This window comes from Durio zibethinus, chromosome 18, assembly GCF_047325235.1.
Source record: "Durio zibethinus cultivar Kanyao isolate XHJ-2024 chromosome 18, ASM4732523v1, whole genome shotgun sequence".
NCBI classification, from domain to species: domain Eukaryota; kingdom Viridiplantae; phylum Streptophyta; class Magnoliopsida; order Malvales; family Malvaceae; genus Durio; species Durio zibethinus.
Window position 1 is genome coordinate 9,439,147 of NC_143179.1, and position 22,596 is coordinate 9,461,742.

Genomic DNA, 22,596 nt, shown 5'->3' on the forward strand with positions numbered 1-22,596 from the left:
TGGTTTACTTTTATGACGGTAAGGTAAACAACGAGATAGATCCAACATCATTAAGCAAACTTCCAAATCATACCTAATCTGAAGTTTGATAAATGACAAAACTTAAACAAATACAAGTACCCACATGATTTCATCAAGGTTGGTGAATAATGACCAACTTTTTTGACAGTCGTTAAGTAAACAATGAGGTAGATCCATCCTCTTCATGTCTTTGAGGTTGATGAACTTAAGATTTAATATATTAATGACAGAAACATTTACTAATAATTATAACATAATGATGATATTATTGTTTGGTGAGGAAAGAAAGTCAAGATCATGGCTAGCTTTTGCGCAGGGATTCAAACAGCAGGTGTGGAACCCCTTGTAAAGCATTCATTATATGTATTAAATTCAATTATTATGGGGCCAAAAAGAGTATCAGCATCATACACGTTTTAGAGGTCTAACAATTTTCCTTTTCTGGGAAAATTTGATGGAAATTTATTCATGTTTTTAGACAAAGATTGACAATGAGACAAGACACAAACTCAAAACACATGTAAACCATATGGCCCCCTCATTTCATTTTCTGTTTCTTGTCAAAGCTTTGCCTTTCCCTTTCCTCGTAAATGAAATATGATGGTGTAAAATTGAAGAAGCTCTTGACCCCCAAAAAAGCGTAAAATTTACCGTAATGTCCAAGGAGAGTCACCGTCAATGTCACCTGATCAAAATCAGGACCGTTCATCACAATCAGAGAATTTAAATCCAACGGTTCGTGCCTAGGAGGGGTCCTTCTATAAAAGATAGATTTCTCTCCCTAGCCTTCCTCTCGTTCTTCCCAACAAACGACCCTTTGCCCTCTCTCCCTCTTCGTTTCTTTCCTCACAAACAAGAAAATTCAACTCAACAACGTCAATAACAAAGCAAAGCAGGCTCTTTTCTTTGTTTTTTTAGTTCAGTTTTCAATACAGGGAAAGTGGGTATCCAGGAATTCCGATCTAGATACGGGCAAAACCCATGGCGGGTCTGAGGTTTCACGTCGGATCGATCTTCTCCTTGTTTGCTTTCTTCTTCGTTGGTGCTAATTGCTTCTACCTCCCTGGTGTTGCCCCTGAAGATTTTCAAAAGGTCAGTTTCCTCACATGCATATATGCACGCATGCATGAATGTTATGTATGCATCATCATCATCATCACGTAATTTGGATCTTTGGGTTGACTTGGATTTTCTATTCTGTTATTGAGTTTTATTCAGATCTGCCTTTTATGATCTCTAAGACCGCCATTTTAGTTTAATGAATTTGTATTTGATGATTCCATGAAAGTTATCAAAGTTTCAAGTTTGTATTTTCTGTAGTTTAAAGCTGCCCAACTTATTATCAATAAGACAAGTTCCAATGGTCGGTTTGGCTTAAAACTTGAAGAACATTTATGAAAATTTGACATTGATTAAAGCTTACTGAGTCTTTCATGCTCAATAATTAACCGCGAGGGTCTTTGATCCAATGGAACTGACCGTTTAATGTAGTTTTATTCAATGTTCTTTTTTCTCCATTTATGCAGGGGGATCCATTGTTGGTGAAAGTGAATAAGCTGACTTCAACTAAAACACAGCTTCCTTATTCCTATTATTCTTTACCCTATTGTCAGCCTGAACGCATACTTGACAGTGCAGAGAATCTTGGGGAAGTCCTTCGTGGTGATCGAATTGAAAACTCTCCTTATGTGGTGAGTTTGGACTCCAAGATCATTTCTTTATGTCTCTTGACCATATTTTAGTTTTCAGTGATTGACAGGATTATTTATTTGCAGTTTAAAATGAGAGAACCACAAATGTGCAATGTTGTATGTCGTAAAATTCTTGATAAGAAAACTGCAAAGGCATTCAAGGAGAAGATCGATGATGAGTATCGGGTTAACATGTGAGGCTCTCACTCAAGAAATCTTAATTACGGTATTCCATTTCTTCTTTGAGTAGCAACTGATATTTATGATGTGTTTGTTACAGGATTTTGGATAACCTTCCATTGGTTGTTCCCATAAGAAGGCCCGATCAAGAAAATGCCGTAGTGTATCAGCATGGATTTCATGTTGGTCTCAGAGGACAGTATGCCGGGGTAAGTGCTAGATTGATCGGCTCTTTTTAGAATAATTTTTAATTGATGCCATGTACTGATGCAAGCAATACTGGCTTTTCTGTTTGTACATGCAGAGCAAGGAAGAAAAACATTTTATACACAATCACTTGACATTTACAGTCAAATATCACAAGGATCCAGTGGCAAATTCTGCAAGGATTGTTGGATTTGAGGTCAAACCATTCAGGTTAAAATTTTTTATTCTTTATGCTAGAGGCATATCTGTTACCTTTAATTTCTCTTAGGAATAGTGTTTATTTCTATATTTCTTAGCAAATCATTTTGATGAATGCAGTGTTAAGCATGAATATGAGGGTGAGTGGAATGAGAAGACCCGTCTGACAACCTGTGATCCCCATGCAAAACGAGCAGTTACTAGTTCTGAATCTCCTCAAGAGGTTGACGAAAATAAGGAGATCATATTTACATATGATGTGGAGTTCCAGGTCACCTCTTTGTAAACTGAGAATGCATGCTGCTTGTTACAGTTTGGCTAGTCTGTCTGATGTTATTTCATTCTAATCAACTTGCACCTTATTGTCGAATTGCAGGAAAGTGATATAAAGTGGGCATCCCGCTGGGATTCCTATCTTCTGATGGCTGATGATCAGATCCATTGGTTCTCAATTGTTAATTCTTTGATGATTGTTCTTTTCCTCTCCGGGATGGTGGCCATGATCATGCTGCGAACTCTTTATCGGGATATCTCTAAGTACAACCAACTTGAAACCCAAGAAGAAGCCCAAGAGGAGACAGGGTGGAAACTGGTCCATGGGGATGTTTTTAGGCCTCCAACAAACTCTGAATTACTCTGTGTGTATGTGGGGACAGGGGTTCAGTTTTTTGGTATGATTCTTGTTACTATGATCTTTGCTCTCCTTGGCTTCCTGTCCCCCTCAAATAGAGGTGGGCTAATGACAGCTATGCTTCTTCTATGGGTCTTCATGGGCCTGTTCGCTGGATACTCCTCAGCTCGTCTCTATAAGATGTTCAAAGGAACAGAATGGAAGAAAATTACACTCAAAACGGCTTTCATGTTCCCTGCAACTGTCTTTTCCATTTTCTTTGTCTTGAATACTCTAATATGGGGCCAGAAATCCTCTGGGGCAGTGCCATTTGGAACCATGTTTGCTCTGGTATTCTTATGGTTTGGCATCTCAGTCCCGCTTGTTTTTGTGGGTAGTTATATTGGTTTTAAAAAGCCAACAATTGAGGATCCAGTGAAAACAAATAAGATCCCAAGGCAAATTCCAGAACAGGCTTGGTACATGAACCCGTCCTTCTCCATCCTAATTGGTGGCGTACTTCCATTTGGGGCTGTTTTCATTGAGCTGTTTTTCATCCTCACTTCAATATGGTTGCATCAGTTTTATTACATATTTGGCTTCCTCTTCATTGTCTTTGTCATTCTTATTGTCACTTGTGCTGAGATCACAGTTGTTCTCTGCTACTTCCAGCTGTGCAGTGAGGATTACCTATGGTGGTGGAGGTCATACTTGACTTCGGGCTCTTCAGCACTTTACCTATTCCTCTATGCTGCCTTCTATTTCTTCACAAAGCTTGAGATCACAAAGCCAGTATCAGGAGTTTTGTACTTTGGGTACATGTCGATTGTATCTTACGCATTCTTCGTGCTTACTGGTACAATTGGTTTCTATGCTTGCTTCTGGTTCACAAGGCTCATCTACTCATCAGTGAAGATTGATTGATCTGTTATTGCAACTTGAGGAAAATTGCCAATAAGTTTCATCATGAGGATGCTCAAATCTATCCCAAATAGAATCAGAAATGCGGGACATCCTTGCTCGTGGAGTTACCATTTGGGTTCAGTTTTGAATCTTGGATCCCAGAAATTGTTAAATTTTTTTAGCCTTCTTGATACAGGTTCTTTTGCTGTTACTAGTTAATTTTTACTTGTTCATTGGTTCCATTACTGTTTTGTATGAGATCCTTGAGAGATTGTCAAGTAATCTATTCTCAATGCCTATTCTAAAAATCGAGTTCTTTTGTTCATACACTTAATATCCTGCAATTCTGTCAAGAAAGAATTCATAATCTGTGTTCATAAAGGAAAATAAAAAAACTATGAATTCATATCTAAACTCTGTATGCTGGACCTTGTAAGCAATTATTCTACTCGTTGGCATTGATTCAGCCGTGTAAACTATTATTCTACTGGTTGGCATTGATTAGTTGCGGAAGCCTAGAGCTTTGTTTGGTCGATGCATTCAAGGATTTAGACAAAACCCATGGCAGAAGTAGACAAGATGGATTGCGATTTCCTTGTATTCAACCAATTGGTAATCATTCTCAGCTGGACCAAAAAAGAGCATGAAATGATACATTCTTTTTCTATGGATAGAGACAATATAGAATGAAAATGGCGAAATTGGACATCTTTCTCGCGCCAAATGGGCTGCTAAAAAGAATGTATCAGTTTGACAAGGTCGATTATTGAATTAACCACTCCAAAACTTATCGGTAAATTAATCATGCATAAATTCAAGTGAATGAAGCGATGATACAAACTAATTGGAACATCAAGGCGTAGAACACATGGGAAATTAAGGAAATGCAGAACTAGAACAGAAAAAAAGGGAGCAATTTCGTGTTCAGGATGTGTTAAGTGCTGGAATCAGGCAGTTGCATTAATGTAATTGTGTGGAACTGCTTCAGTGAGAGTGGATTCTGAGTTGACAGCTCCTGAGAAACTTGTTGCATACTTGGCTGAGATTGTGGAATGGCATGTAAACATAGAGATGCTAATTTTACAATTGAGACCACTTTTGCTGTGGGTGACGCTGGTCTAACAGATCTTCCAGTCGTAAGCAGCAAGGTGAAGGAGAGGAACAAGATCCGGAATGATGAAGGTGATTGCCTAAAAAAAATACCATAGCTCAAGATTGCAAGGGCAAGTATTGATTGCACTCGAAAATCGTTGTACTTGGAAACTGCCCACCTCCTTTACTTTTCACATTCCATCGTCGATTTCAGGCCACGCCATGTTTGGTGGGACTGAAGCCAAAGTCCACATTGACCGGAAGCTGTCAGGTGTCAGTTGTAAAGACTGTAACATGCAAAACCATTAATTCCTTGATACGTTATCATTAATTTAAAATTTCTTTTCCTGGCAATTTCATCAAGAAACAGAACAGCCTAATTGATCCCAAAGCAATGGCTAGAAAATTCAACGCCCTTCAAGACCTTGCAGTCTGGGTTGATACTTCATTTTGCCAGACAAGCATTTTCTATGCCATGGTACAGTCAGAGTCAATTACCACCCCATTGTTACTTCTTGGTCTCCCCCTTAAAGCTACACTAGAATCTATCATGTCAAGCTTTTTCGTGAACTAGGGTGTTGAATATTTTTGTTCCCCCACCAAGAATTCCTTCACGGGTGCAATCATTGAAACCCCCCTCCCTACAATTGGAACGAATAAGGGGCCTGAATATTCTCTGCTATGCTTGTTTTGGAAAATGGGAATAAAATATGGGAATCCATAGGCATAATGAAGCAGCAAGCAAGCTTTACAGTCTTAACATTTCTTCCAGTAGGCCTTACAACTTCCAATTCCAAACCGAAATGTCAAATGTGTGCGTATTATACATTGTTTATAGATCTTCCAAGCGAGTACAATTAGATGAAAGTAACAGCATTTTAACTCTAGACATCATGGGTAACATAATATCAATCTGCGTCTTCAGCAGTAAAATCAGGCTCGGGAGGCTTTTGCAGTTTCACCAACTCCTTTGCACTCTTAGCAATCCGATTTCGATGAATACCACGAAGTGCATTTGCTGCGAACTTGGACGCTAAGAAAGTGGCACCAAGGCTGTATGAACCTCTACCACTGTTATTGCGGGTTCCATCTGACCCTTCTGCTTCCTCTTCTTCCTTCCTACGAAGTTCCATATTCTTCCTCTTGGAATAACGACGCCAAGCAGCTTGGATAAAGCAAGCTGCCCAGGTCCTCCACTGCTGTGAATGAAAACGGAAGGTATGTTGCACCTGTCTGCTGTGAAGACGCCTGAACTGACTGGCAACAAATTTTAACTCCTCAGCTGTAAGGGCAAAAGCCTCAACCTCAGTCAAAGCCCTCACTGTCCGAGTAGATGATGGAAGGTTGGCACCAGATTTGGGATCCAATGCCCAAGTTAGAAGTTCCTCTCCACAGAAATGTCCTTCTTTCAGAAAACTGCGGTTGAAAAACCCACTCCTCCCACCATCTGTTGTTACACTCTCAAGGCGGCCACGAATAATAAAAAGCATCTCGTCAACCGGATCCCCCTCTCGAACTATGTATGTGCTCTCAGTAAACAAGCATGGTTTAAGCCGTTCACAAATAGCATCAAGCAACCTCTCGTCCATACTCTCAAACAGAGGAACCTACAAAATGAAGCAAAGCAGTTATCAGAGGGCGGTTGGAAGGGAGGATCATATGAAAATATGGGAGGAAAAGGAAAGGCAATTTAAGATAAAGGCCAGCTCTATCCACAAATACAGAACTGAATAGAGATCATGGAATAAGAGCACCAAAGCTTCAATAGAACATACCAGAAAATCCACTAAACAAAAAGGCTACAACACTAGCGATAATTTCTATATATAATGCAAACATGAGAATTATGTGATGGGAAAAAGATATATTCCATAAGCTTTAGGGGATAGAAAGATAAGGGAAAGATAATTGTCATTGTAATCCCTTGCATAAACGATTCAAAACTTGTCTTTCTCACTACCGCTAAGAGAGAAGACACCACAAACCAAAGAAAAAGAGAAAAATGAAAAAAGAAAGATATGGAAAGAAGAAAAGGGAAAGAAGAAAAGGAAAAGAACTTACCCTTCTAACCAATGCCAGACAGAGGTGCCTCTTGATATCTCTCCTCAGATCCTTTGGAAGGCTCTGAACCAAGTTTTCTTCATCAACACCACGTGTTGCCAACCACTTATATTGGTCATAACGTCGTACTCGTTCCCTGAGGTCCTGGGGAAGCATACGATGATGCATCCACTGTTCTGAGTCACGCCTTTTGATCCTCATTTCTTCTAGCCGAATGGTGAGAGACTGAAGATAGGTCTGTTTACAACATTGAAAACAACCACAATGAACACATCGGATCAATCAACGAGTCTCAACTATTTAATTGGTAAAAATAAAGCATGAGATGAAGTTCAAAATTCACCTGCATGTTTCCGATCAAAAGTGCAAAGAGGATGAGCCCAAAAATGGCAAGTGCTATGGAGAATATAACCTCACCAGGATAGGTGCTAGTTTGAAGCCCCTGGCCAAGGGTACTGCAAAGAGGTTGAGGAAAATAAAGAAGAATCTTAGTAATCAATGGCAAGTTGATGGTTTAATGTTACACGAAAAGACATCAGGGAATGCATGCATCATTTACATAAACGACAGTTAAAACAAATGCCTTATGTCAAACAGCTCATTTTCTATTTTCTTGAATTGATTCATTTAGAAAATTGAATAAGCATGCAAGTTCAGCACAAGAATATATTTATACATGTGTAGATACATAGATGTCTAACCATCACAAAGATGGCATAGATATAAGAGAAATGCTCTGAAATGGAAATCAGAACCCATGATCCATGAGTGACAAGTGGGTACATGTGGCTTTGAGTTCTTAGCGTTCGATCATTAGGAATTAAACGGAGTCTTTTGGTCACAATATAGATGTCTAATAGATGCTGCATTTAACACCCAAGTCCCTGTTAATAGATCATAGATAACAGTAAACAGAAAACATAACCTAGAAGGCATCTATTTCATATACATTGCCCAAGAAGACATGAAAACTTTCCACAGAAGTAGAGTCTTGCAAATTCTTCTTTCATGAAAATAGTTTTGGAAAGATTATTCAATGCAAAACTACGAATAAACTTTGTCACCTGCAATCATGATAAATAAATAATTATCAATGTTTCATATGAAAGCGATTATCTGTTATAGTATAATCCAATACACACTCCAAAATATCATATAACTGAACCCAGTGTGCTATTTTTCTTTAGTTTTCCCACCTCAAATTCTGTAGACCCCACCATAAACAATAGCAGTATTTGGAAACAAACTTTGTTGATGAAACAATGCCAGATGACAAAGCATTTGTGAAGATTCCAAAGTCAAATTTACTGCCATCAGTTGGACAATTATCACCAAGAACCGAGTCTCTGATGCCATCCCATATTGCATAGCCTTCTATTTGCTGATTTCCACAGTATAAGAAATTTTTATTGCATTTATCACTACCAGTATCCTTACAAGCCTTCTGCCAGCATGTATCATTTCGTTCTACAGCTAGCAAGTACCAGAATGCCCCTACTATCTGAATCATTCATCCAACAAAAAGACAGATCAAAACATAATTATACAAATAACCTTATTTGCAGAAGAACAGGTTAGAAGGTGAAAATCATGCCCCAGAAATCAAAATCAGCAAGAAAGACAGGTTCAGATAGCTTCAAAATAAACAGGGTTGAGAACAATTAACAATACTTTCACTAGTGAAATAAAGACATAAATTTAATATGCACTTACATGACTACAAAGCATATATAATAGCAAATAATATGCAGCTCCAGCCCAAGCGGTTTCAACAAAGACACCTGCGGTCCTTTTCATTTCTGATGTTAAGGGTATAACTCTAAGAAATCTAGGGACGTATTGAAGCAAGACAATAAAAAACAAGGCCTGTTTTGTTTGCAGTACATCTGAACCATTTGAACTATGAAGAAATCTCCAAACAACAATCTGCATTAAAGAACAAATATAATGAGAAAGATATAGATGCTTTCAACCAGCCAAAATGCAACTAGGATGCCATGCAACGGTGACAGCTCATTGACATTATTCCTTCAGCAAGGGTAACCACCCCTCCCTAATATAATAATGCATGCATAATCTACCTTCAAAATTCATAATTAACATATTAAGCAGCTAAAGGACAAGAATTTTCTGCCAGATTTTCACTAAAAATAACCTTATGGAGGATACATCAATTCTGTATTAGGAATTTAGAATATTTAAATTGGCCTTGGTCTGCATGTTTACAAGGCCTTTCTTCAAAAGATGATGTGAATTATCACCATCACTTAGTTCCTTCAGCAAGCCAGGATTTTTCAATGCAAACAAGGTTGTAGGCCATAGATCTACTAATACTGATGGGTAGAAGGTAAAAAATGTAATGAAAAAACTTTTATCACAGAGCACATGTATTCTATGCAAAATATACCATCAAGTGCTCATGTGTTTCACACTTTAAATGATAGAATACATGCAGTAAAAAGTGTGTCAACGTGAGAGAAAGCAGAAGCATGTATAGAAAGAAAGTTAATACACATAAAGCACACAAGAACTGGGCACAACAAGAAGATAGAATGAACATAATACAATATCAGATGTATTTAGCTCCCACAGAAATCATAAGGAATTATTGTTGTGGCATACAAAACATGGATATATGAGAAGAAAAAATCAATAAAGAAAAGTATAACACAAGAAAGAGAAAGTGCTAGATGCATCAGAACAAGGAAAAATAAATGTGCAGCCTTGAGCTATTGATACTCAGCGAAACAACTTTTAAGACCTGTGGTAACGGAAGTACAGCAAGAAAATCAATGATGAAATATCGCTGCAAGTATCGCTTGGCTATTTGTGCGGGATCTATCACAAGTTCACCTCGTCCAAAAACCCGAGATGATGGAGCAACGTAAGCTGTACGGAACCGGAGAGCCATGCGTACAAGATAGAAAACATCTATAATTGTCCGCAGAGTTGTTACCGTGACTGCTAATTTTTTATCAATGGTGAGACAATTTTCCGAATCGTTAATAACTGGAAGATAAAAAAATAGAGGGTCCGCTGATACTGCCAGAATACATGATACAAAAAATACTTTATTGCATAGCAAGAGGAATTTATCCTGAGGGTCAAAAATCTTCTTTCCTGATGCTTTAAGGTCCTCTGGAAATACTGCTCGAGAAACCCCAAATCCAAGTGACCGACCAATTGACTTAAGTCCTTCAGATCCCTTTCTGATCCCTCTCTTGAAAGATCTAGGTGTTGTATTGTTTGCATGGCCAGAATGACCTAATCCCTCAATGTTAAACCCACATTTTTTCAATCCTGTATCAGAGGATGTCGATAATCTAGAGTCCAAGTCATCCAACCTGGAGAAAGTAGAAAGAAAGAATTGAAGATTATATGCCTTCACCTATAAAAATTTATCCAGCCGCAGTAAGCTATCAGCCTTAACTGAGAGAGAGAGAGAGAGAGAGAACTGCAGAAAAGAATATTTAGAATAATAATTTCAGACCTGACAAATTTCTCCCTCTGACCACTCATGTACTGTGCTTTATAACCGCAATCAAACATTGTTTACAACCAAACACATAAATAAATCCTGCAATCCAACAAAAATAATTCAATCAAGTGCTAAACAATTAGCACAGTTGCTTAGGCTATCATATCAGTCAAGATCCAGCAGTTAAGCAGTTACAACGCCAGATGATTGCAAGGCCATTACAAAAGGTTTTAAAATGTGTGCATGGAATAAAGGAGGAAACAAAAAGACCTATTTCTCATTAAGCCAATCCGATTTACAATGTCAAGAAGTACTAAGATCGCATAAAATTTGTGTCTACGGTTGTTTTAAAAGATTTCAACACCACCTTTGATGAAATAAATTCACATCATTCAATCCTTTCAAGAGGAGTTCAGTTCACCACTTAAATAATTTAGTGAATTAAATTCGCACTTGACTCAAAGCATGCTCCTGAAGATCCTAAACTTATGCAGTTAGAATTTTGCAGTTTCATCAATAAAGCATCAAGCAAAGCATAATGTTATACACCTATAGAACTAATGAACAAGTCGGCCCTCACTCTTTAGAAGCCAACCCTAATTTTAAATAATACAAACCTCTTCAACAGTTACCAAATAGCCGCAGATATCATCTCGTCATAACTACTAAAGAATCAACCATAATTTCAATAAAAATTTCCACTTTCCTAAATATTCTAACTTTTTTAAGTTAAATTGCAAGAAATTGATTAAATTCTCTAGCTATATTACTGGATCCCCCCCCCCCCAAAAAAAAGGTTGCAAAACTTGATTCATTGATTCGCTCTTCTTTTCAAGTATTGTCGACATTTCCAATCTTTTGAAGAATCAAATTCACTCCCTATAGTTGACCCCGCTTGATCGAATGAAACATTCACTAAAACGCAACCAAAGGACTACTTAGAAAGCAAAGTGGACTTGTAGATTGGAAATTCTTAGTTGAAACTCCAATTCATCGAAATCGAACTGAAAAAATGCATAATTTCTACATCAAACCGAAAGATCAGAACACTTTCAACCCAGAACAAAAAACTAAGAATGTAAAATAAAAAATTAAAAAAAAAAGTGAAATAAATTATATACATATTATCATGAACTTATATTAAGAAAAATAAATTGAGAAGAGAGCGAAGAGACTTACAGAGAAAACCTTAAATTTTACTTCAATAATGATTAAAAAATTATAGATAAATCGAAAACAAAAATAGATTTACAATTAGGCGCGACTGAAGAAGAAGGAGAAAACGAGAAGAAGAAGAAGAAAGACGAAGATGAAAATATCGTTTACAGAAAAAGGCGAGAAAAGAAAGTGGGTCAAATTTTTTGAAATGACTAGAATAGCCCTCAGTTTTCAGCTTTATATGGCGGTCGTTGCTTTTGACGTCCCCGAACCGAAGCGGTGCGTTTACCTTTTTTTTTCTTATTATGTTATTCTCTCCATTGTGCAAAAAAAAAAAAAAAAAAAAGGCCAAATGTCAAAAATAGCAAGACTAAATGCATTCAATTTTTTTTATACCTTAGTTTTTTTTAAAAAAAATTAAAATAAAATTGTTAAGTAGTTTTTATAATTTTTTAAAATTTTATAATTTTCAAAAATAAAATTTTGAAAAATCTTATAATTTTTCAAAAATATATTAATTTCATTATCTCACCTCTGATAAGATTTTTTGAAAATCTATTTCTGAAAAAATTTATAACTTTTCAAAAAAATTATTTTTGAAAAATTTTATAACTTTATGAAAATGAAGGATTTTAAAATTTTATAAAAAAATAATTAAATAATTTTATTTAAAACATTAAAAAAATTGAGATGCAAAGTGAAAATAATGGGTTGCAAATAGTCCCCTCGTGTCAAAATAATTGAAGATAAACGTTTTTAATTAAATGACTAAAATAGCCCTCAGTTTTCAGTATTATATGAATGTCTCTTTTGACGTCCCGAATCTGAACGGTGCGTTTACTTTTTCTTTATTTATTATGTTATTCTCTGTATTGAAAAAAAGAAAGGGTCAAATGCTAAAATAATTAAGACAAACGTTGTTTTTATACTATTTTCATTAAATCTATATATAATGCTATGGTGGCTGCTAGAAGATGACGTGTTTTTCAAACCCTGGACCAGGGGCTTAAGCTGAAGTTCTGAAAGAAGAAGAGGTCAAGGCGATTGGAGGCCGACGTGGGAGCCCTGCAAGGCTCTGCCCGCTCCTTACTTAGTTGGCTTAATCCCTTTGACCTCGTTGATATCTACACCGGATTTTGATTCATCTTTCTACTTTGTTTATATCAACATTTATATTTTATTACATATATAAAGAGAGAGAGAAAGAGAGAAAGAAAGAAAGAAAGAGACATGAAAAAGATCTCTTCAGAGTATTTATCTTTTAATTTATAGCCCCAAATTTGCAAGTATTGTCTGAAAAAATGTTACACAACCAAGTTCTATCCGGAAAAGCAAAAATTTGTGCTGGACTCCTACTAAGGAATGGCCACAAATGCAAGATATGATATGAAAAGAAAATTTGAAGCCAACTTGGGCGGTAGCTTGGCCGACTTGTTAAATTGTTACAGCCCGGATTGCAGGGAATCATCCACCAGAAAAGATGAGATCCCAAGGTCCCAGATACAACCTCGGAGCCTGTTAGATGCAAAATGAAAGTGATTAAAACCAGCAGCTGATCACTTATGACTAGATGATGCTACTTCAGAATTACAATAACATGCAGAAAAAGGGTTCAGCATAGAACTAATTATACTTGGAGTAAAAACCAACATCCTGATGTCAAAAATGTGTTATCAATCTCGTCACTAACTTCTACCAATGAAACCTTGATCCAAATTTCAAAAACAATGGTTTAGAATTCGCTTTTTCCAAAGAGGAACATAAATTGAAGTCTAAAATCAGAAAGATGGGAGAAAAAGATTGCACAATCACATCTCTTTTGCTAAAAATTAAATAAAAAACACATGCATTGTTTCGATAAGGGAAAGGGAAACTTTTTGTACCTTTCATTCATGTTCTTTAAATCAGAAATAAAAGGATTAAGTTTGAGCCATAAAATCACAATTTCTCAGCCTTGACGCTTAAGTGTATCTAAAATCGTGTTTCTAGCTACATGGCGTAATATTTCTGGATCACTTCCTTCAAATGGCTTATGAATAACAACTTTCACAGATCCTGAATTTATGATACCCTCCATTCCTGCAGGCATGATTTTGCCTGTACCTATTAAGGTAATGGGAATGACAGGCACTTCAGTTTTGGCTGCAACACTGAATGCACCTTTCTGCACATAAAAATCAAGATAAAACAATGAGCTTGTGAATAACTAGTGGCATTTTAAAATCTTCCATAATTTCTATAATCACTTCTTATGATTAATACGAGAGAGAAAGAGAGAGAGATAAAGACTAACATTTGACAATTATTAAATCAGGACTTGCAATTACTCCACCATACTTTTAAAAGCCATATCACTGATTTTGTGATTGATTTAATGACTAGAATATTGGACAGTGGCATTATTTATCAATCTAAAATAATGCACATGATCCCACTAGGTGCAAAGAAGATGGCAGAGGCAATTATCTTTCTTTCATCAATGGTTCATAATCACCAAACAAGACATATGGTATAAGTTTCTATTGATCGTTTACTTAATAACTGCATGTAATCCACCCAAACAAATAATAAGAACTCCAACATGATCTCACCTTGAAATCACCTAATTTCCCATCCTTACTCAGTGTGCCTTCTGGAAAGATAAGGACGGGGGCACCATTCCTGATAAGATCCATACATCTCTTAAGACACTCCTACATGCACAACAGTAACAGAATTTCAAATCCACACTACAGAAAAAATAATACAAAGACTGCCTAGCTAAAAGATATCATTACAACAGATTAATCCTATAGTGCCATCTAACATAGACATGATAAACACAAAACAATGAAAAAGGAATACCAAGTGGCTTCTGCTGTCATTGCGCTTTAATGGAATTATGCCTATCATAGACATGGCCCAACCAATAACGGGATAAAGAAATATCCCAGTCTTGCTGATGAACTTGAAGCTTCTTCCAAGAGTTAGAAGTGTATATGTGTCTAAAAAACTCTGGTGGTTGGAAACATATACGGCAGGAACATCCTGTGAAGGCAGATTCTGCAATCCTTCGAACTCAATTTTAAAGAATGGAGCAATAGTTGCTGTAGCCCAAAGTTTGGCAATAAAATGCTGAGCTTTTCTTCTGTGGGGATCAAACAAGAGCACAAAGGGATGTGCCGCCATCATAAATCCAATCAGTAAAATGGCTGTAATAGCTGTGACAGCATAAAAGCATACTCCTTTACCTTTTGAACGCAGTTTAATTTCTGCATTTTGAAATTTGAAGAAAATATAAAATTGTGAGGGTGCAAGAGTTAAAAATGAAAACCAATATCGGTGAATGACTGAATACTTTGAGGAAAACCTGAGAAAGAATCAGCAGCATCAGGATTCCCAGTCCCAGCAAGTTCAGATCTCACAACTATGTATCTGGACAATTTGTTACGGTTATGTAATTTATTATTGTAATATGATCCATTTAAACCACCATTTGGATTAAAATAACACCGAGATTCACCATCATGCTTCCTAGAAATACACATTTGAGCAGCTGCCAAAATAAAGGAGAGAAGCTAATATGTAAACCTCCATAAAGAAAAGTTACTTATCTATACATATATGAAATACCAAACCTTTCACTTGGTATCCACCATCAAATAACCATTTATAGTAAATTACAAGAACAATTTAAACCCGAAAAAAGGAATCCATTGATTTATTCTAAAAGAATCCTAAACGAACAAATAATCACTTTGCAGAAATTTTACAGTGCATCCACATCTTGTAGCATTAACCAAACATAAAGAACATAGCCCTAGTAAAAATTAACTTACAATTATATGCATTTCTCAAAGTTGCTTTTTTACACACAGAGTAGCCAAAATAAGCTCCTTTAAACTGCATTAAAAGATATATTAAGAACACTGTCATAAAGCAAATTACTTGGTCATATAAAGGAAAAAAGTCTCAAATTTCTAAAACTTCGTCCAATCATTGAATCAACTTGAAACGCTGTCTCTCTATTTAGAAACCGTGAAGTTCACTCTCGATTTTACCCGATACAACTAACTTTCCCTCTATTTTCTATGGAACCAAACAGATAGACAGAAACAAATACAGTTACCGGCAAACAAGGAAACGTTGTAGAACTCCTAGGCACTGGCATTAGGTAACCTGGAAAAAGAAAAAAAAAAAAGCAGAATCAATACATACAAAGAAAAAAATACGAAAATACGTATATGAGAAAGTATAGAGTACGTGTCTTACAGAGAGGGAGAGGAGAAAAGAAAGAGAGTGAAGGGAGCTCCATGATGAGTGGTTCAAAAAGAACTGAAAGATTGTGGGGGTTTTGAGTTTGTTTAGATTTTCATTTCATACATTTTGTAAAGGGAAAGGAAAGTGTTGTGGAGGGGGGGGGGGGGGGGCAGTGGAGAATGGCGATAGATTTGCCAATTTCAAGGCCTATTGCTATGCCTAGTTCTTTTATTTTATTCCTTTGCCTTTCTGGTTTTTTGGCTGAAGCGTTTGGCAATGTGGAAGAAGCTTCATCAGAATTGGAACTGGGAGCTTTCCTTTGTCTTCTTCGGTGGCTGCTTTCTTAAGCTTTGTTAGAATTTGGAACTGGGAGCTTTCCTTTGTCCTCTTCGATGGCTGTTTTCTTGTCCGTTATCCTTACCTGTCTTGTTTTTCATGGGTTCCCACCTATCATGTCTGAAATTTGTTCGAGGTCCGAACCTAACGCAGCCCACAGCCCCACACCAGTAGTAATCTATACTATGGGGTTGGAACTTGTGTCCTACTGGGCTCCCCTCCCACTTCCTTGACTTCGGCTTGGCTGTGTTTCTTCAAGGAATTTTTTCCTTCTACATGTTTGTAACCTCTTTCTTCTTCATGATTTCGATTCAACGGCTTTATTTAATCTTACGATAATCACAAGTCTGAATTGAGCAAGGACTCTTGTCTCCAGAGGATTGCAACACTGAGGTGAAGCTTGAGAAGTTAGGGGCATACTATGTACCAGTGGAGCTGAGGGACACTGCCAAAAGGGCCAAAAACTGATCGTTGTGGTGATGTCAGCTAGCAGCCAGTTGATGGGAATCTCACCAGCACCTTTTTCCGTGGAAGTTGACGGCCCTGCAGTGGCTCTAACGAGCACCACCTTGATCTTGAAAAGTGGCTTGGTGGTTATGTTGGGGGGATTGATGGTACTGGCTCTGTTGTGAAAAACGAGAAATATATTAAACTAATTGCTACAGCTTGAGGAATCATTCATTCGAATGATTATAGGGGGAAATTTTGCATTCTTACATTGGAGTATTCTCTTCTGATTATAGTGGAAGCATAGTAATTATTTATACTTTGCCGCTTAAATGGCTGGTTTCAATATCTTGGATGAGAAAAAAAATTTAAAAAATTTAAAATTAATTTAAAATTATAATATTCAATTAAATTTCGATTATTTTTTTATTTGAATTAAATTTAAATATTAAAAATATATATTAAATTTAAATTAAATTTTAAATCGAAAAATAAAAAACAAAAGAAAAATTAAATCTAATCGAATTTTTTTAATTTTTATATATATTTTTAATTTTTATAAAATAAAAATAACAAATTTATATCAAAATCTATTTAAATATATTAAAATTATATATTAAAATAATATATAAAAAAAAAAAAAATTAAAAATCATTAAATTGAATCAAATTAAATTGAAAAAAATCGATTTAATCCGAATTATATGAAAGTTCAAGTTCGATTTAAATTCGGATTAAATTTTTTAAATTTATAATATTATATAATATTTAAAAATATCAAATCAAATTTAATTTAATCCGAACCATCCTCATCAGTGATGGAGGCGTTGAGGACAGGAGATTCACACACTCCTAACTAAAATATTAATCTTCAGCACAGACATGAGAAGATAAGATGCCAAACTCAGAAATAGTTATAGATCTAAGATGAACAAATGTACAGCCGCAAGGGGCTGATGCACCTCCATAAAATTAACACAGAGTCACAGCAGAAGAAACAACCATATATAAGTTGAGCATTGCAAATGCTGTTGTGGGTGTTTACATCAAGCATTCACTCATTTCAGCAGTGTCTTCACTATTGATTTGACGTTAAGTTTCTTCAGGTCGGTATATGACTGGCCACAGCCAACAAACGTGACCGGTGCCCCTGATACGTAGACCATCGACAAAGCTGCCCCAACCTACATCAATTTCAGTTGTAGACCAAAAGAAAGATAAATGGCAGTGTGATTTGTCAAACTAAATAAAATATGAAAACCTTGTCACATTCAAACTCATTTTACCTTATCATCAATAGTGTCGAATTTGGTGAGCAGAATCCCATCTATCAATCTGGGAGTAGGAGAAGTAGAGAGGTCAGCCAATTTCTGCAAGAATAATACGGCAGAGCTTTGTAACAGAGATTTAAGTTGATATATATGCACAGCAAATAGATTTGAATGCAATATAATGCTTAAATATCGAAGCAAAACCTGATTGAATTTTGATAACTGATCAACAGCATCATTCCCAACTAGTGCCTCTCCAACAAATAAGACAAGATCTGGATTGTTAAGGTATATAAGCTTCGAAAGGGCTCTCATTAACGGCTCATTATCCTGATAAACGTAGCATAGATATTAATTTCATAACAGTGATAACCAAAAAAAAAATGAAAAGCATTATAACTATATTGCATTTAATATCTTTCAAAGAAAAATAGCTCAATTGCTCGTCTCACAGCCTCTAGCAAAACCAATATGACCGGTTCCCTCTCTGGTTCTTGTAGTTGACATTCAAAACCAATTAGGTCCCAAGCCAACATGTTTTGAATCAGTTATCCATACATCCTGTAGCTTGTTCTGTTCAATTTCCTAATAAATAATGTATTGATTGCAACTGTTTTCTTACAAAAGTTATACCACTAACATGACCCAAAATCAGAATCATTTCAGGCTTCTGAAAGTAAGAAAAGTATGAATAAAGCACTCACCAAGCAGTACCCAAAGTATAAAGCCTACAAACAAATAAATTAACTGATTAGAAGATACCTGCATCCGACCAGCTGTATCAACAAGAACAACATCTGAACCATTACGAGTAGCCTCCTGAATTGCTTCCTTTGCTACAATTGCAGGATCTTTCTCATACCCTTTCTCAAATATAGGAATCTGACAAGGGTATCAAGTAACAAGTCAGACACAAAAGAGTATCTATACCAATGATACTCATTATAACATTTATAGTTAATGTAGTACCTGGAGTCTACGCGCATGAGTTCGCAACTGCTCAACAGCTCCAGACCGAAATGTATCACAGGCAGCCATCATAACACTAACATTGTGCTGCAGAAGCCAGTAAGCGACCTGCAAAGTAACATTTAAGGTTAACCAGAATGACAAGAAGGCATGTCCCTATGTACAAATCTAGATATAGAGCAGTCAAATCAGCTTAACCTTGGCTAGATTTGTTGATTTCCCAACTCCATTAACACCAACAAATACAACAACATATGGTTTCCTCTGTTCCTTGGCAGCATGCACATCCCTCAGTATGTCAATAGAGCGCCTAGGAGTTAAAATACGAACAAGAGCTTCTTCCATTGCAGCCTACAGTCACAATTACCGTACATCATTAAATTTATAGTATCAAAAAGCAGGAAAAAAGACAGAAAATATTAAAGATGAAAAACTTGTAGACCTGCACTGTTGAAGAGATCCTTGTGAATGAGGCCAGCTTTTTCCCTTCAAGACTTGCAGCTATTGATTCACAAAGCTTCTCAGCTATCTCCTCAGCCTGTGAATGCCACATATCTAAACATCCCTATAGACATTGAGAGGTACTAATCAAGTATGTCAAATTAGCAGAAAACATACCACATTCTTGGTCATAAGCCTATCCTTAAGAGCCTTCAAAGCTGGTTCCAAGTCTTCCTTCTCCAAATTTGCCTTTCCTGCAATACTGAGACCAAGAAAGTAGAAAATGAATAAATGATGTGATTGGATAGTAAAATCAACAATGGCGATGATAAAAGCTTCTGGTAAAAGCTGGACAAAGCCCAAGCGCAACATGTATAGGAGCATATAACTCTTTTTGCCACTAGCCACCATAAAATGGAAAAACAAAAAGGCTGTAAAACTCTTTGAGGCTGCAATATATAACAATGTTACAAGCAAATGATGTCTAAAAATCTCTCATTCTTTAAATGGTGATGCCTAGCAGAAGAGATCTCAGAAAGTAACTACTAATGCCATCTTTTGCGCTATTTAATATAAAGCCACATAATGGCAAAATTGAAGTGATCAACTCAATAAAACAAACATTTGCAACTCTAGTTGTAAGGTTTTATGACATCTAAATCAAAAGTAATAAGGACATGCTTTATGATGAACATCTGAAGATGATAAAACAAAATCTATGAAATATTTTTTCAAAATGAATCAGGCTTCAAAAACAAAATGACCTCCAATTTCACTCATCACGAAGACAGAAAAAATATATCAAAAATAGGAATTACAATCTATATGAAGGAACTAAATCAATAATTACCTCTGGAACATAGAGGAAAACCAACCCTTTTTCTTAGCTTCAGGCTTGCTATCCTTCTGCACATTGTCATCTTCTTCACCTTCACTGTCACTGCTGATAATCTCTTCTATGTCCATCATACTTTCACCTTGATCTGCTGCGACAACGTCTATATTCTCATTTCCATTTCCATCCACTGGATCAGTAAAGTCCAATTTTGTCTCTGAAGGTGCATCATCCCAAACTCTATTCTTCTTCGTAACCTTTTTTTTAGGGTCCAGCTTGGAACCCCTGTTAACAACAGCATCAGTTTTCTTTACACCTTTAGTTCTTTTCTGAAGTTTACTTACATCAAAAGCACTAATATTATTTTCTTTACCAGTAACAACACCTACCACCATAGGTTCTTCAATCTCAACATGATTACCAATGGAGTGTCCATTCTCCAATGTCCGATCTTTCACTTTATCACCATCCCCGCCATCAGAAGCCAAGCCACCGTCACCATTCTTACTTCCTTTATTAAAACCAGCTTTCAGCACCTGCCCTTGCTTCTTAATGTTGTTGACAGGTTTAACCATCTGCTTTGATTTCTTGAACTCCTCAGCCCTCGCTTCTGCCTCCCTCCTAAGCTGCCTAAAAGTTTCATCAAAATCATTATAGACCGTCCTTTTTGGGTCATAAATCTCTGAAAACTCACGCCTCAGCAGTGCAAGAAGATCGTCCACATATAAAAGATGGAGAATACGCTGATACACAGCAACGAATACAAGGCCAAGCTCATTATGGAAGGTCCACTTGAGGGTATAAGAAGCACCTGGAGCATCATAGTTATATGATGATGCACCAGAGCGTTCCTCCAAAAGACAGGACCGGATCAAGGTGTCAATTGGTGACCCTTTAAGAGCATTTCCAAGCTCTTTACATGTCCAGAGGATTAACCCTCCCCTGGTAAATATCAGCAACTGCTCTAACATCTTCAGATTTCAATAAATCTCCTGAAACACAATCAAATAAAACTCAAAATTCAAATACCCAGACAATTCAAACAGCATAATTTTGCAAGAAAGAATCTTTCGAACTAAAAATTTAAATTCATCTGCAAATTCCGTATATTAGATAAGAAAAACATAGAAAATGTTTCAATAAGTGAACTAAGAAAGCATGGATTTTGACAATTACTCACTGAAATAAGCAAAATAAAAAAAAAAAAAGGGTTTTTAAATGAATGGTTCTTTTTCTTATCTCGAAGGAAAATTATAAAAAAAAAAAAAAGAAAGAAAATCATAATCCGTAATTAAAAATCCAACCCAAAATCTAAAATTTTCTCAGTTACCAAACAAAACGAAAAAAAAGTTCGAATTAGACCCTGATTGCTACATCATCGAATCACAATTAAAGCGAAACCTCAAGGCAAACAAATCAATGACAAAAATTACATAAATTCGAAACAAAGCAGATTCTCGTAAACATCGAATAGTTGACAAAAGGGAAAAATACCTGTCTTTTCCTTATATACCTTACAAATCTTAAGAAAAAAAGGGGGAAAAAAAAAAGATAAAAAGAGGTTTAATTAGAAAAACGAAAAACGAATAAAAAAGGAAACAAATTGAGAAAATGTTTATGTTGGGCCTTATATGTGGGATTATAGGTATTTTTTATTTAAATAAATAAATAAATAAATAAATAATGGAGTTTTTGGAGGTGTAATAAAAAGTTAATCTGGGTTTGACCAGATTCCTTGGCGCACGCCACTGTAAAAAGATAAAACAGTAACTGTCCCGACAACGTTTAACCTTTTCATTTTGGCCAATCGACAACGTTTTACGTGACAGTTAAAAGATTTGAGGAGTTTAAGAAACGAAAAGATCTGTTAAAACCGCGTTTCTTGAGCTAATGTGTGCGTCACGTGTCGGGATGCTTTGAAAGTAACGGAACGATGCGTTTTGGGATGCACAAAGGATGGATTCATTTTAAACATCGTAAGATGATAAGATGATAGGTTTCCAAAAAAGAAAAAGATATCATGTATGATAAAAAAAATTTGAAAACGATTTAAAATGTTAATTAAAATTATATATAAATTTAATAAAAATAAAAAATATATATTTTTATTTAAAATATCAACATAAATTATAATATAATAATTTTCATCTTTGATACAAAATAAATATAAAATAAATACTTGAATTAATATCTTAACAAGATCAAAAGATTGATGAAAGAAAAATAAAATACAATCGAAGTATGGTTAAGAATATCATTGAGTTAAATCAAATCGATATAATAAAAAATTTGATATTGAATTTAATTTAAGATTTAATATTTGAAACTCAATTTGAAGTTAAACTTAATTCGAAATTTTATGTTTGAAACTCAATTTAAGTTTTAATTTTCAAATTTGAACTCGATTATAAATAAAATTGAATTATTGAAACTCATTTAATTAAACTCATTTATCAAATA

General features: G+C 35.8%; 4 protein-coding genes across 13 annotated transcripts; 1 reads left to right on the forward strand and 3 right to left on the reverse strand.

The window, feature by feature from the left end:
• The first annotated feature begins 816 nt into the window (after positions 1–816).
• On the forward strand, positions 817–4,135 carry LOC111299367 (transmembrane 9 superfamily member 10-like). The gene is made up of 7 exons (XM_022894523.2): positions 817–1,113; positions 1,548–1,712; positions 1,797–1,906; positions 1,993–2,101; positions 2,197–2,309; positions 2,418–2,568; positions 2,674–4,135. Exons 1-7 carry the CDS (start codon positions 1,003–1,005, stop codon positions 3,829–3,831), a joined length of 1,917 nt encoding a protein of 638 aa, XP_022750258.1. The 5' UTR covers positions 817–1,002; the 3' UTR covers positions 3,832–4,135.
• A 1,465-nt stretch (positions 4,136–5,600) lies between these two features.
• Positions 5,601–11,752, reverse strand: LOC111299366 (putative cyclic nucleotide-gated ion channel 5). The gene is made up of 8 exons (XM_022894520.2): positions 11,621–11,752; positions 10,454–10,540; positions 9,725–10,307; positions 8,677–8,889; positions 8,160–8,464; positions 7,307–7,418; positions 6,964–7,200; positions 5,601–6,509 (listed from the first exon to the last, which is right to left on the reverse strand). The coding sequence occupies exons 2-8, from the start codon at positions 10,510–10,512 to the stop codon at positions 5,811–5,813; spliced, it is 2,208 nt and encodes a 735-aa protein (XP_022750255.1). The 5' UTR covers positions 10,513–10,540; positions 11,621–11,752; the 3' UTR covers positions 5,601–5,810.
• A 1,078-nt stretch (positions 11,753–12,830) lies between these two features.
• Positions 12,831–17,149, reverse strand: LOC111299371 (1-acyl-sn-glycerol-3-phosphate acyltransferase BAT2, chloroplastic-like). 3 transcript variants are annotated; one of them, XM_089747383.1, is made up of 8 exons: positions 15,851–17,117; positions 15,708–15,757; positions 15,418–15,481; positions 14,949–15,134; positions 14,444–14,850; positions 14,191–14,292; positions 13,483–13,763; positions 12,831–13,114 (listed from the first exon to the last, which is right to left on the reverse strand). In XM_089747383.1, the coding sequence occupies exons 1-7, from the start codon at positions 15,891–15,893 to the stop codon at positions 13,548–13,550; spliced, it is 1,068 nt and encodes a 355-aa protein (XP_089603509.1). In that variant the 5' UTR covers positions 15,894–17,117; the 3' UTR covers positions 12,831–13,114; positions 13,483–13,547. The 3 variants fall into 3 exon arrangements, with proteins under 3 accessions (XP_089603509.1, XP_089603510.1, XP_089603511.1); XM_089747384.1 differs by having other exon boundaries at positions 14,444–14,799; positions 15,851–17,106; XM_089747385.1 differs by lacking the exon at positions 14,191–14,292 and having other exon boundaries at positions 14,937–15,134; positions 15,851–17,149.
• Positions 17,150–17,516: 367 nt separating this feature from the next.
• Positions 17,517–21,736, reverse strand: LOC111299372 (uncharacterized). Of its 8 annotated transcripts, none has more exons than XM_089747379.1 (10): positions 21,650–21,736; positions 20,152–21,128; positions 19,479–19,563; positions 19,303–19,398; positions 19,059–19,211; positions 18,861–18,968; positions 18,654–18,773; positions 18,096–18,221; positions 17,907–17,990; positions 17,517–17,804 (listed from the first exon to the last, which is right to left on the reverse strand). In XM_089747379.1, exons 2-10 carry the CDS (start codon positions 21,105–21,107, stop codon positions 17,679–17,681), a joined length of 1,854 nt encoding a protein of 617 aa, XP_089603505.1. In that variant the 5' UTR covers positions 21,108–21,128; positions 21,650–21,736; the 3' UTR covers positions 17,517–17,678. The 8 variants fall into 8 exon arrangements, with proteins under 8 accessions (XP_089603505.1, XP_022750271.1, XP_022750268.1 ...); XM_022894536.2 differs by having other exon boundaries at positions 17,907–17,955; positions 21,631–21,736; XM_022894533.2 differs by having other exon boundaries at positions 21,631–21,736.
• Positions 21,737–22,596: the final 860 nt, after the last annotated feature.

Bases quoted from the DNA above. Each gene is read 5' to 3' on its own strand.
- LOC111299367 (XM_022894523.2), top strand. From the start codon at position 1,003: ATGGCGGGTCTGAGGTTTCACGTCGGATCGATCTTCTCCTTGTTTGCT. The intron at 2,102-2,196 runs GTAAGTGCTAGA...TTGTACATGCAG, and splicing joins TCAGAGGACAGTATGCCGGG to AGCAAGGAAGAAAAACATTT. The intron at 2,310-2,417 runs GTTAAAATTTTT...TGATGAATGCAG, and splicing joins TTTGAGGTCAAACCATTCAG to TGTTAAGCATGAATATGAGG.
- LOC111299366 (XM_022894520.2), bottom strand. From the start codon at position 10,512: ATGTTTGATTGCGGTTATAAAGCACAGTACATGAGTGGTCAGAGGGAG. The intron at 7,419-8,159 runs GTGGGAAAACTA...ACCTCTTTGCAG, and splicing joins TGGGGTCTACAGAATTTGAG to TACCCTTGGCCAGGGGCTTC. The intron at 7,201-7,306 runs GTGAATTTTGAA...TGTTGTAAACAG, and splicing joins TTTTGATCGGAAACATGCAG to ACCTATCTTCAGTCTCTCAC.
- LOC111299371 (XM_089747383.1), bottom strand. From the start codon at position 15,893: ATGGAGCTCCCTTCACTCTCTTTCTTTTCTCCTCTCCCTCTCT. The intron at 14,293-14,443 runs GTATTCCTTTTT...TTGTGCATGTAG, and splicing joins ATGACAGCAGAAGCCACTTG to GAGTGTCTTAAGAGATGTAT. The intron at 13,764-14,190 runs GTGAGATCATGT...TTTTATGTGCAG, and splicing joins GGAAATTAGGTGATTTCAAG to AAAGGTGCATTCAGTGTTGC.
- LOC111299372 (XM_089747379.1), bottom strand. From the start codon at position 21,107: ATGTTAGAGCAGTTGCTGATATTTACCAGGGGAGGGTTAATCCTCTGG. The intron at 19,212-19,302 runs GTCTACAAGTTT...TTGTGACTGTAG, and splicing joins GGATCTCTTCAACAGTGCAG to GCTGCAATGGAAGAAGCTCT. The intron at 17,991-18,095 runs GTTTTGCTTCGA...TTATTCTTGCAG, and splicing joins AGTTATCAAAATTCAATCAG to AAATTGGCTGACCTCTCTAC.